This window comes from Psammomys obesus, unplaced genomic scaffold (assembly GCF_907164565.1).
Source record: "Psammomys obesus unplaced genomic scaffold, mPsaObe1.curated_primary_1811, whole genome shotgun sequence".
NCBI lineage: Eukaryota > Metazoa > Chordata > Mammalia > Rodentia > Muridae > Psammomys > Psammomys obesus.
Window position 1 is genome coordinate 8,212,210 of NW_026596152.1, and position 12,621 is coordinate 8,224,830.

Genomic DNA, 12,621 nt, shown 5'->3' on the forward strand with positions numbered 1-12,621 from the left:
TCCTGCTGGCTCGCCTGCATCCCCGGGAGACCTGGCAGGGTAAAGCTGCCAAGTCAGCCCGCACCACTTAGCAAAATTCCGCGAAAAGGCTGCGCGGCGGTGCCGGCCCCGGCTTTCCGAAGAGAAGGCTCAGCGGAGAGCCGACACATCCCGGAGCCTCCAGAGGGAAAGGCTGGGAGGGGGGACGCGAGGACGCCGGGTCACGTGGGCTGGGCGGGCGCGCGCCCGGGCCCCGCGGGAGGAGGTGCGCAGGAGGGGGCGGGGCCGGGGCCTCCCGTGAAGCCCCGCGCGCCGAAGGACCGGAACTCTAAGCGGGTGGCTTGTTGATAACATGGCGGCAGCAGCTGCCCGGGCATCCCGAGGAGGCGGCGGCGCCCACACCCGGAAGAAGGGGCTGTTTTCGGGCTAGTGCAGCGGTTCCTGCGGACCCGGAAGTCCCGGCCAGCTGCTGAATGAGGGGAGCCGGGCCCTCCCCGCGACAGTCCCCCCGCGCCCTCCGCCCCGACCCGGGCCCCGCCATGTCCTTCTTCCGGCGGAAAGGTAGCCGAGGGGTCGCCGGCGGGGGGCGAGCCGGGCCTCGGGCGGCGGTGGGGCGGCCAGCCTGCAGGGGCTTGGTCAGGGCGGTCGCCAGGTTCTCGGGGAGCCGCTCGGCCTCCGCGCCGACACCCGCGGAGCGCTGTGCTGCCCCGGACTCCGCAGGGTGAAAGGTGGCCTCCTCGTGCGAGGTCGGAGGAGCATTGTCGCGCTGGGCTAAAGTGCTTGCTTAAACCCATAGAAGTTAACACTTGTTTGCTGAAGGATGGCTTTTCTGGTGTGTTTGGTTTCCAGGGGTTTGTATGTGAGTGTTATCTGGGTGCACGCGCGCGCTGTGGATCGAGATCAAGGAAATCCCTTTACTTATAGGAAGTCTGACTTTTCCGAATTTTGAGGGGCTTATACCTGAAACCACGTGACACTTGTTTCTTTAAGTAGCGCTGTTTTCTAGTTTCCTCTCTGGGGAGCAGGGGTGGAGAGCGGAAGGGGCCCCACTGTCATTCCCAAAATAAAATTTCTTACTACTGAAGTTCCGTATTCAGAAGACTGCTGCTTTTGATGATTTAGCAAGTTTACTAATTATTGGAACCGTTGCTGTTTTTATTAATGAGCTACTTAGATTTCTGATGTTCAGTTTTTAAAAAGCTTCCTCAGTTTTAAAGTAAGAGGCAGGGTGATTTTGATCCTGGAGAAGGTTGTTGCATTTCATTAAATATACATACACAAATTGAACAAGTGTATCTCTTTAGATGGTGTTGGTTTTATCTGTCCATTCTTGTTGCTTCAGAGAAGATGTACCAAACATTTTTTTCTTTCTTTTTTAAACATTACACTAAATCAGACTTCATTCACATGATAGCTTTTTTCATAAACTCTGTAACCTGGAACAGCCAGCCAGTTAACCCACTTTTCTCCCAGCTGAGAATCAGGTGATTCCTAAAGGCCTCATAGGACTGAAGCCCACGGTTGATGCTAGATGATGGATGAATGAAACTGGTAAATGGGAGGAAGCTTTATCATTAGAGTATCTTAATTCGTCTGGAGTTGGTAACTGTACCTAGCTTGACAACGTCGGGGTGTTTTGTTTTGTTTTGTTTTTTTTTTAAGGGGACTAATTTAATGTTATACAACAACAGACTGTTGTCTGTTTATTGAACACTGTCAAGTGTCCGGTCGGCCAGACGCTGTCCTAGGGTGTCATTGAACAGTCATCGGGACAGAGTCTCTACCTATGGAGCTCATTGATGCTGTAGGCAGATAATAAATAAGCAAAAAATAAAATTAAAAGTATGTATATGCTCACAAACTGAAAGATGCGCAATGAAGGAGTACTTGATGAGGAGAAACCTATTTTGGTTGGGTGTTACGTACTCAGTATATAACCTTGAAACATAAGGCTAGTGGTAGAATGTAACTGTAGAGAGGTCAGAAAAGACACTGTAGGTACCAGGAATAAGGAGCTGGTGCCTTTTAGGAAAGGCAAGGCAGCAGCTGTGACTGAGGCTCCGAGAGGTAGGGGGGCAGACACCACATTATCGAGAGTTTTAGTCCAAATAGAGAATATATTGTAAAACTTTTGAAGAGGATGTCCTGATAGTAAAAGAGTGGTTTGGTTATTTGCTTAGAAAGCTCATTCTGGAGCTGCATGGCTCAGCAGAAAGAGGGTCTTGCTGTGGAGCCTAACTCACCACCTGAGTTGGAGCCCCTGGACCGCAGTGGTGGAGGGGGAGAGGGAGACTCCCGCAAATTGTCCCCAGACCTCCACACATGTGCTGTGTTGTGTCCATGCTCACAAAATAAATACTTGCACTTAAGAAAAAAAAAAGACTATTCCACATGAATTTTGGAGACTGGATGTGGCAAGAAAAGCTAGAAACAACCATTTTGGGGAGCAGGAGGTGAGACAGTCTGGCTTTGTAGTCCTGATCCTAGCATTTACAGGGTACCCTCAAACTTGTGGCCATTCTTCTGCCTCTTTTAGTATTTGAATAACAGGTACCAACTATCTTCTAAAAAAGTCTTGCAAAGATCCTCATCATTATTTAACTTTTCTTTCTTGGTAAAGGTTTATTATGTTACAATTTATTTAAAATGGTAAATCTAGAAGCAGAAAAAGGAGCCAGTCGTGGTGGCACATGCCTTTAATCCCAACACCCAGGGAGGTAGAGGCAGACAGATTGCTATGAGTTTGAGGCCAGCCTAGTGTACAAAGTTAGTCCAGGACAGCCAAGGTTACACAGAGAAACCCTGTCTTGAAAAAACAAAAAACAGACTCAGAGATTAAGAACACTGGCTGCTCTTCCAGAGGGCCTGAGTTCAATTCCCAGCAATCACATGATGGTTCACAACCATCTATACAGGGATCTGATGCCCTCTTCTGGCCTGCAGGTGTACATGCAGATAGAACACTCACCTACAATAAATAAATACATAAATCTTAAAAAAAGAAAAACAAGACAACAATAAAGCAGGAAGAGGTGGCTGCAGGGTGGTCAGCCCTTAAGAGTGTATGTTGCCCTTGCACAGGGCCCGGTTCTCTAAATCCACATGGCAGCTTATAACATATCTGTGACTCCGGGTCAAGGGAATTCTGTACCCTCCTCTGGCCTCCTTGGGCTTGTTAAGAGTTTATTTTGTATCTGAGTATTTATTTGGTTTTTGAGTTTTCAAGTCATTAACCTGACATGTAGCCATAACTGGCCTTCAATGTACAGCAGTCCTGTTTCAGTCTTCTGAGCACTGGGATTGCAGGAATTTAGCGCAGCCTGGCCTGTCTTCCAGTATACCTGCCCTGGGAGGGATGGAGTTACAAGATGCTCATGTGTCTTTAAGAGTATCTCCTCTTAGATCTCTGTCATCTTATTTCTACTTTCACCTAGAAATGTCTCATAGGAATTAACACTGAATTTTTTTATTTTATTTCATGTGTATGGGTGTTTTGCCTGTGTGTATGTATGTGCACTATGTGTATGCCTTTGCCTGAGGAGCCAGAAGAGGGCATCCAGTCCTCTAGAATTGGAATAACAGATGGTTGTGAGCCACCATATGGGTGCTGAGAATTTATTGTAACTACGTAAGTCCTATATATATATGTATTTTTCTTTACCCATTTTTCTATTTATTTAATTTTTGCTTACAAATATTAATGTTGACGATCATTTAATTAGGTATCTTTTTATGCAGCTATGCAAGAGTATCACCAGGCTGAGATAATAAATGCAAAGTGGTTAGAACAATTACCGTGGCCATGCTTTCTCTGTTCTCCTCTGTGCTATTTTAACTGTTGCCAGCTTTCTCTTTCTGAAATGTTATTATTAATAGGCACGGTTGTACACTGGGAAGCCAAGATACAGCTCCCAGAGCATAAACTATCACACCTGGCCACTTGGCCTTATGCTTCTAACCAGCTGAATAGTTCATGACTCTGAAACTCCGAAGACACAAGCAGAATGGGGAGTGCCTTCATCAATGCAGTGACCTCAACCTCCAAGGGCTGCTCAAAGATCCTGCCTGCATTTGCCGGACCTACCCAAGAGCAGCAAATGTGTGAACTAATTTCAGCCCACCCCAGGACACTCAGAAACTGCATTTGGGCTGGAGCCCTTTTCTTCTAGAAACTTGTTTTTAAAAATCTTCACATTAAAATGGTGTGAGTTTGTATATGTGTGGGGGGTGGCTGGGTACAGGTGCCCTGAGTGCAGAAGAGTGTCAGATCTCCTGGAACTAGAGTTAGAGTCAGTTGCAAGCCTCTCCACATGAGTGGTGGGATCCTAACTGGGTTTTTGTTTTTTTGAGACAGGGTTTCTCTGTGTAGCCCTGGCTGTCTGGAACTCTGTAGACCAGACTGGCCTGGAACTCAGAGACTCACCTGCCTCTGCCCAAGTGCTGGGATTGGAGGTGAGCACCATGACAGGCAGTAGTGTGTACTCTTAACTGCTGAGCCTTCTTTTCAGTCTGTTTTCTTTAAATGCCATTCTTTATCCTAAGATCAGATTTTTTTCTCTCTAAGTCATTTCAGATTTTGTTTTATTCACATGTGGTGCTTTCTATTTAGAGATTTTTATATTTGTGTTTCTGTGTACACAAGTGTAATTGGCATGTAAGATAAAGGCAACATTGTGGAGTCGGTTCCCTTCTCCCACCTTAATATGGGCTCTGTAGATCAAATTCAGGTTAATCAAACTTATGTGGTAAATACTTCATGGAATTTGATTAAGCCATCTCTCTAGTCTTTGGAGTTTATTTCTCTATCTCAGAGACAAGATATAGACCATTCATCAAATCTCCCACACCACCTAATTTTTGGGTTTATTTTTAGATTTAAGTATGTATATGAGTGTTTTGCTTACATGTATGTATGTGTATCATGTGTGTGCCTGGTGTCCTAGGAGGTCAGAAGAGGAGGTTGGGTCCTCTGCAACTGTAGCTGTGATGGCTGTGAGCCACGTTGTGGGTGCTGGAAAGCAAACCTGGTCTTCTGAAGAACAGCACATTATCTTGACCACTAAGCCATCTCAACAGCACAGTCACCACCAGCTTTTGAAACAAGGTCTTATTGAAACAGACATGTCTGAGTGTTTGATAGTGTAAACAGGCCTCTGAGGTCATCTCGACTTAAAGTAGTTATAATTTGGGACTAATGGAATGGCTCAGCAGGTCAAAGTGCTTGCCGGGCAACTCTGACAACTTGAGTTCAGAATCTGGAAAGTGAAAGGAGTCCCTTACTAGTAAAGGAGAAAGGACTCACAAACATTGTGCTCCACACATGTATACTGACATAGACACACACACAATGTGTCAAGTAAAATAAAACTTTGAGATAAAAAAATGTGTATGAGTGTTTGCCTGCATTTGTGTTTATGCACCTTGTAAATGCTGTGGCCCTGGAGACCGGAAGAGACTCGATCGCCTGTAACTGGAGTTCCAGTCAGTTGTGAGCCACCATGTGATGCTAGAAATCACACCTGGGTCCTCTGGAAGAGCAGCTAGTACTCCACCACTGAGCCATCTCTCCAACCCCAAATGAAGATTTAAAAGATACTTATACTCTGGCCCTTTTCAGAATAAGTTTGTAGCCTTTAATATAGGTATAGATGTATAGATGCAGATATAGAATAAGAGGCAGATGTGGAATTTTTTCTTTCAGCTGTTAACCAGTTATTTCATAAGCAAGGTGATAGCAAAATACTGCTGCTTTCTCCATCCTTAGAAAATTAGCTCCCTCTTCACATTTAAGCTGAAATTCAATTAACATCTCAGAGGACTTCCATAGTCTCCCTGCCTAAACTGAGGTGACTGCTTCAATCAGTGTTGTCAAAAGGGTGATGACACTGGCTGAATTTAGGTTGTGTGCTGGGAGAGATCCCTTAGAGACCTGCTGACTTATGGTATACGGAGTAGGAGAGATAGCTTCAAGGATGGAGTGAAGTGTTATTCCTAGAGAGTAAATACTAAAAACCTGAGGCTAGGTCTTCATGTGCCAAGTTAAGTTTCAAGTCAACCTGTCAGAGATAAAAAAAAAAAAAAAAAGTGGACCAACACTTAGCTACACCAGTCTGGACTTAGATAAGGAGCAAAGCTGTAAAGTTGAAAGTTAGAAATACACAGGTGACGTTAAAAATGGTATTGGCCCTGACTATCACGAGGTACCTGGTCTCCACCACTTTCCTACCTGTTTTACCTTTTCACGAGCCCGCAGCAACAGCAAGCAGTGGGCTCCAACCTCTGAGATCAACTTCTCAACGGAAATGACAGGACAGAAAGAATCATGGTGACTAAAAATTGGTGGTGCATGTCTACACATACAAACACATACTCTTAAGAAGCTAGTTTTATGGGGTACTTCTGTGTGAGAGTATACGGATTGTCGCGATAGACTTGAAGATAGTATTGAAAAGAGAAATGAGAATCTTGTAATTCCATCCCCTCCAGAGCACAGGCTTCACTGTCTATCAGAAGAGACATAGGCCACAGTGGGGGTACAATTGCAGCACTTGGAAGGCTGAGGTAGGAGGACTCCTGTCAGATACTGGTCACTCAGTCACACAGTCCTGACAGCAGTGGCTACGTTCCTGTTTTGGTGCCTACATGCTTGGAAGTAAATTTGCTGAAGGCAAGGGCGCGTTCTGGCGCAGGCGAGTTGGCACACGGGAGATTCAGGTTGTTGGGTTGATGTTAGGGAGCTACTTGAGAGCTAGCTATTTTTTGCTGCTGACATTTCAACTTTAATACTATTTCAGAACATAGAGACATGGGCACATTCTGAGATTTCTTACTTTGATAAGCCACTCAAGATGAGTTCAAGGAAATTTAATGTTAAGACAAAACACAAGAAAAGTAAAGATTAAAAATAACCTCTTGTCAGGTCTTATAATAGAATCCACACTTGCCTAGAGCAGCTTTGCAGCTTTCTTGCTGTTGTGAGCTTATCTGCTATAGAATTTTCACTGTTTTGTGTAATAAAGGAAAGATTATGTAATCATTTTAGAGACAACTTGTTAGACCTTAAGCTTAGGAATTGAGGTTGTAAGTTTGGGATGTTTGTGCCCAAAGCTAGGGAGGGCATACAAAAGAAGTAAGATGTTACATATAACCAAGAGGTCTTTTTCTTTTTTGTGGGCAGCATAGGGGTGACTCGTGGTATTAACATTCATCCTAAATTCATTTCAAGTGCCTTTTGCAAGTATTTTATTTTTCATCAGCAACCCTCTTAAGTTTTATTAATGACCTGTTTTACTACTTGAGGAAATTAACATTCAGTGAAATAAAATAACTTGTCCAAGATTACATGGCTGATAAGTAGCAAGAGGCAGAACTTGAATATAGATGTTTTGAAGGTTGGCTCTTCAGAAGCCCTCCCAAAGGATTGCTGTTCAAAGGTTATTTTCTCAGAGAATTTTTTTGAGAACTGACTCCTCCCCCAGGGCACAGAATTCGTTGTTCTGGAACTCAGAATACTCATTCTGTTAGATTCAAGTGTCTCTGATGTTGACAGTGTATAGAATGGATCTCTTTCACTGCAGAAGTTGGTCATGATGCCCTTTTGTGTTCTAGTGAAAGGTAAAGAGCAAGAGAAGACCTCAGACATCAAGTCCATTAAAGGTGAGTGATTCTCCTTTGTATTCAGGGTGATGCCTGGGCTTTGTGGTTGTAAGTGCTCTGATTTTCATTTCCTCTTTTGTGATGACAGTGATCATTCTCCGTTATTATTAATTGTGATTTATGTCTCTTCTTAACATGTATATTTTAACAGGCTTTTACTGAGCATTTGCTGGCTGTCCTAAAATGAACTGGTTCTTTTTTATTAATCACACGTTTGATTGGTCCCTAACAGTCATTAGTTGGCTTTTTCCAGTAAAACAAACACTGAGCTGTGACAGCTAGAGAGACTCCCATTTACAAGGCTGGTTTCTGTCTGTTCAGAAATGTGAATGAGTACAGTATTCACTGTATTACTTAGGATCAGTGGCCTTCATTTAGCTTATTTATGGTACATGGTAGACATTAACACACTGTTCTTATTTATGGGTTCAAGTGTGCTTTTTTTGGTTATCATCTCTTTTTTTTTGTTATCTTTTATTCAGTGTCTAGTGTTCTGAGATTAGAATGAGAACACTTACAGTGGAATGTTATTTACATAGCCAGTACACAGAACATTCATTGTATAACATTGTAAAACTATGCAGACTGCCACGTAGATTGTTCTTTGCTAGTATTTTATGAAACATGGCCGGAATTGAGTGTTTACTGGCTGCTTAATTCGCCAGAGAGTTTAATTATAACATTTGCAAGATTAGAGGAAAAAAAAAATGCCTGCATAGTCTTACTGTAAACTTGATACTGGTAATTTAAGGTAAGTTTAAACTTCTCTCTTTAAGACAGGTGTTACTGGTATTTGGTAAAGGTCCTGAGCGGAGGCTTATGAAGATCTAACTGGTGGAAGGAAGGGACTAGAACTCCATGCCATTGAACTGCAGTCACTCAAAACTGATACTAGTAGCTTAACTTTGGAAAGTCATGGAACTTTCTTCAGATTCTTGTACAGTGAGGAGATTGTCCTTGTTATCTAGTGGGTTTATAATTCTCTAAACTAAAATCGAGATTTAAAAATTTCATGCTAGGAGGGTAAGGTGAAACAGGCCTTTAATCATAGCACTTAGGAGACAGAGGCAGGCAGAGCCCTTTGAGTTTGAAGCCACTCTGGCCTACATAGTACATACCAGGACCGCCAGTGCTACATAGTTAGACCCTGTCTCAGAAAAACCAAGTAAATAAATTGTCCCACAATAATAAATCCACAAATAATATATAAAGTAAAATAAATTTCATACTCATAATCTCTGCTTAGCAGTTAAGATCTTGACCGAAATATTAAAAGAAACAGTTCTTCAAGAGGTTTACACTGTGAGGGTCCTTGAGAGGCTCAGTGGGTAAAACAGCTTGTGGCAGGAGAGAACTAATTCCTGATTCCTTTTATTTCCACAAACACTCCCTGCCATGTGTGTACCCACACGTTTGCATGTATGAACATGCACACATATGCACATAACACAAACATACGTAAGGGTGAAAGTAAAAGTTGCAGTCTGATAAACAGGACCTACTTAGATGTACACCAGCAAAAATAGTAATGGCCACCATTTATAAAGTACTTTTTAAATTGTTGGTATTTTAAAAAGTTGGCTGTAACAGAAACTGTGAAAGACTTGGATATTGCCTTTATGGGGTTCATGGATTGGTAGGAGAGAGGAAAATTTGCTAAATAATTTTACAGGTAGCTTGAACATGTGATGGGAATAAAGGGATCAAGACAAAATTGAAAGTCAAGCAGGTAAAATGAATTGAGGTTTGTTATTGATTAAATCTGAGACATGAGAGACATGGACGTAATGATTTCAACTTGCTACCTTTCTGGCTTGCCTCACAGAAACCAGCTGGGAAATTCCATGTTCAGTTGTGGTATATTGAGTGGGAAGTGCTTTTGAGTCATTCATTTGCATATGTTTCACACCTAGGAATTTTAGGGTCTGAGGTTTTAACCAAAGGTATGAGACTCTAGGCGACCTGGGCTGGAATTCTGCCTGTTGAAGTGCCTCTTTCCGAGTTCATAGACTTGGACAAAGTATTTAACGTTTCTGTGTGTTCACCTTTACCTATAAAATTGAGGAAATGCCAGTCTTGAAAATTTGTTCAGAGACCCAAACATAAGTGAAAACCCGTGGTCAAAGCACTGGAGCACCTGGTGTTCTAGTGGTAGTGATTACTGCCCAGAGTTAACATACTGAGCTGAAGTGAAATATTGCAAGGAGCCCAGAACAGTTAAGGTCAGCAGACAAAGGGAACAATTCATGGAAATGATAAGGCTTGAGGATTTGAATGAGAGAGAAGGGTTGTTTGTGTGTGTGTGTGTGTGTGTGTGTGTGTGTGTGTGTGTGTGTATTAGTTTTTGTCCTTGCTGGCCTTTAAATTTTTTTGAATAGATATATGAAGCAAAGGGGCCTTCAGATAAGAAGGGAAGTTTTTACCAAAGGATTGAAATGAGGTTATACAGAGCCATAAAGGCCAGTAAAGAGGCCCTGGTCACTGAGTCGCTGCCAAGGACTCAGCTGCCTCTCCCTCCAGCCCAGTCGCTTCCTGATGCTCCTCTGTCCACCCCCACCCCCACCCCTGCCCTCTTCTGCAGCCGCTTTCAGCAGGCATTTCCACTGAGGAGAAGGATTGTATCAAATTCCTGCTGTCCAGAACCTTCAAATAAAGGTGATGACCTACTTCCGGCTGGCTCTGAGGATTACATATCCATGTAAGAATTCCACTGGCAGGAGGACCCTTACTACTCATTACTGCTCATTATTAATGATAAAAAGAAACTAGTGAGGCATTTAAGAAACTTTCCTTTGTTACCTACTGTTGCACTGAAATTGAGCATCCAGAATATGGAGAAGTAGTTTAGCTACAAAGCATATACCAGTTCCTGATAGAGATTGGACTAGCTAAGATGATGACCTGAAGGTTCCTGCGTTTAAGTGCTTATTGCTCTCTGAGGCTTAAGTAAGGATTTTCTTACAGTGAGCGAAATTTCCCTTCTGTCCCTTGTCACAATTTAAAAAAATACTCATATCTTGTGTAATATATCTTACAAATCTGTCCATTTGGGGGTCCACTTACTTTCAACTTGTACTAGCGTAACTCCTTCATACAATAAGCTGAAAAGAGCCATGACCCTAAAGAAAAGAAAACAACAGAAAAAAAAGTTGAATCAGAGAAAATAGGGAGCCACTGTGGGCCTTTTAATAGACTACTGACACCATAAGGTTTGTTTGTTTGTTTGTTTTTTGTTTTGTTTTATTATTTTTGAAGGGGTAGTCTGGAAGGATTTTAAGGTGGAGACTCAAATTCTTTTGTACTATAGAAAAAGAGTTTACTCTTGAAAATAAATAAGAAAGTAAAGAAACAAAAAAAATTAGCTAAAGAGTAAGACCAAGTTTTTGAGCTTTGTAGACTGGTGGATTTGAACAGACAGGGAAGTTAGAAAGAATTGGTTTAGAAGAGGTGATATTTTATGTTTGGACAAATATGGCTCAAGGAGGCAAAGCCAGAGTAGGAATTCCCAGCAATAAATAAGAAAAGAAGTAAGAGCAGAGCCCAGATAAAGGACAGGTGAGAGATCGGGTCAGGGGCTCACCAGTTGCTCTGCAGAGGCTCCCCCTAGCTGTTGCCTGCTTCTGTTGGTTTTGTAGATATAATGGGGTATGATTTGTATTATTTTTTTAAATATTTATTTATTTAATTTATGTATATAAACACTCTGTTTTCATGCACACCAGAAGGGGAAATCAGATTCAATTGCAGATGGTTGTGAGCCACCATGTGGTTGCTGGGAATTGAACTCAGGACCTCTGGAAGAGCAGCCAGTGCTCTTAACTGCTGAGCCATCTCTCCAGCCCCCGATTTGTATTATTTATTTGGGGCAGGGAGAAGAGCTTTAGCTTAAAGTTTGAAAACTGTTACTCTAGAAGAATAAATGTACTTTCTAGAAGAAAACATCCTTGTTAACATCTCTTGTTAAATTCTCTTGTTAACATCCTTAACAAGAGAAGTCAGGGAAAGTCTGATAGTGGACATCTAAGAGATAGGTTTTAGAGTGACAGGGACAGACTCAAGATGAATTAGGGAGTGTAGTTCCATGGAGACCAAAGAAAGAGACTGTGAAGAAGGAACAGGTGGATTCGAGGCATGCATTCTAACAGGGTACTGAGTGTTTTCTCTGCATGTATATGTGTGCATTGTGCATATAGAGGCCAGAGAGGGTATGGGGCTAGTGCTAAGATGGTTGTGAGCCAGCATGTGGGTGCTGGGAACCTGGATCTTCTCCAAGAGCAATAAGTGCTAACTGGTATACCACCTCCTCAGCCCCTAAAAGTACTACACAAATGAATTCATAGCGTTTTTATTATGATGGACATCTAACTAAGATATAATTAGAAAGCTGGGCATGGTGGCACATGCTTTAATCCCAGTACTCAGAGAGGCAGAGGCAAGGCAGGCAGATCGCCATGAGTTCAAGGCCAGCCTGGTCTACAAAGCGAGTCCAGGACAGCCTAGGCTACACAGAGAAACTGTCATGAAAAACAACCACTCACATAGAATTTTCTATGTAGCTATTGTCTGTATTAGAAAACTAGCCAGGGATGGTGAGACAGCTCAGTGGCTAAAATTGCTACCTGTGCAAGCCTGGAGATCCCAGGTTTGATCCCCTGGGACCTACATAAAGTTGGAGGAAAGAATCAGTTCTACAGAGTTGACTTCTGCTCTCTATGTGTATACTGTGGCATATGTACTCATATACATACTTGCAAATGAACGTTTTTAAATCTAAAGCTGGCCCTGTGCATACCCATAATCCCTACATTCTTGAGCCTAAAGCAAGGAGGATTGTGAGTTTGAGGATAGCCTGGCCTACGTAGTCAGACCATGTCTCAAAAATAACAGCTAAACAGCAAAACTGTTGTTTATAAACTTGCTAAAATGGCTTTACTTTCTTCAATTTAATATGAAATAAAAACTAAGACAACTTAGTTTTAAGTTAAG

The 12,621-nt window shown here is 42.5% G+C and overlaps 1 protein-coding gene across 3 annotated transcripts in view; it reads left to right on the forward strand.

The window, feature by feature from the left end:
• Positions 1–325: 325 nt before the first annotated feature.
• The window catches only part of Akap10 (A-kinase anchoring protein 10), a 53,887-nt gene continuing 41,591 nt past the window's right edge, over positions 326–12,621 (forward strand). For 2 of the 3 annotated variants that reach the window (XM_055594180.1, XM_055594179.1), the window contains exons 1-2: positions 326–540; positions 7,588–7,635. In XM_055594180.1, coding sequence (XP_055450155.1) covers positions 453–540; positions 7,588–7,635 — 136 coding nt within the window. In that variant the 5' untranslated portion in view covers positions 326–452. Of the gene's footprint in view, positions 541–7,587; positions 7,636–10,264; positions 10,334–12,621 lie in introns of those variants that run through there. The other variant, XM_055594181.1, reaches the window with a different exon arrangement.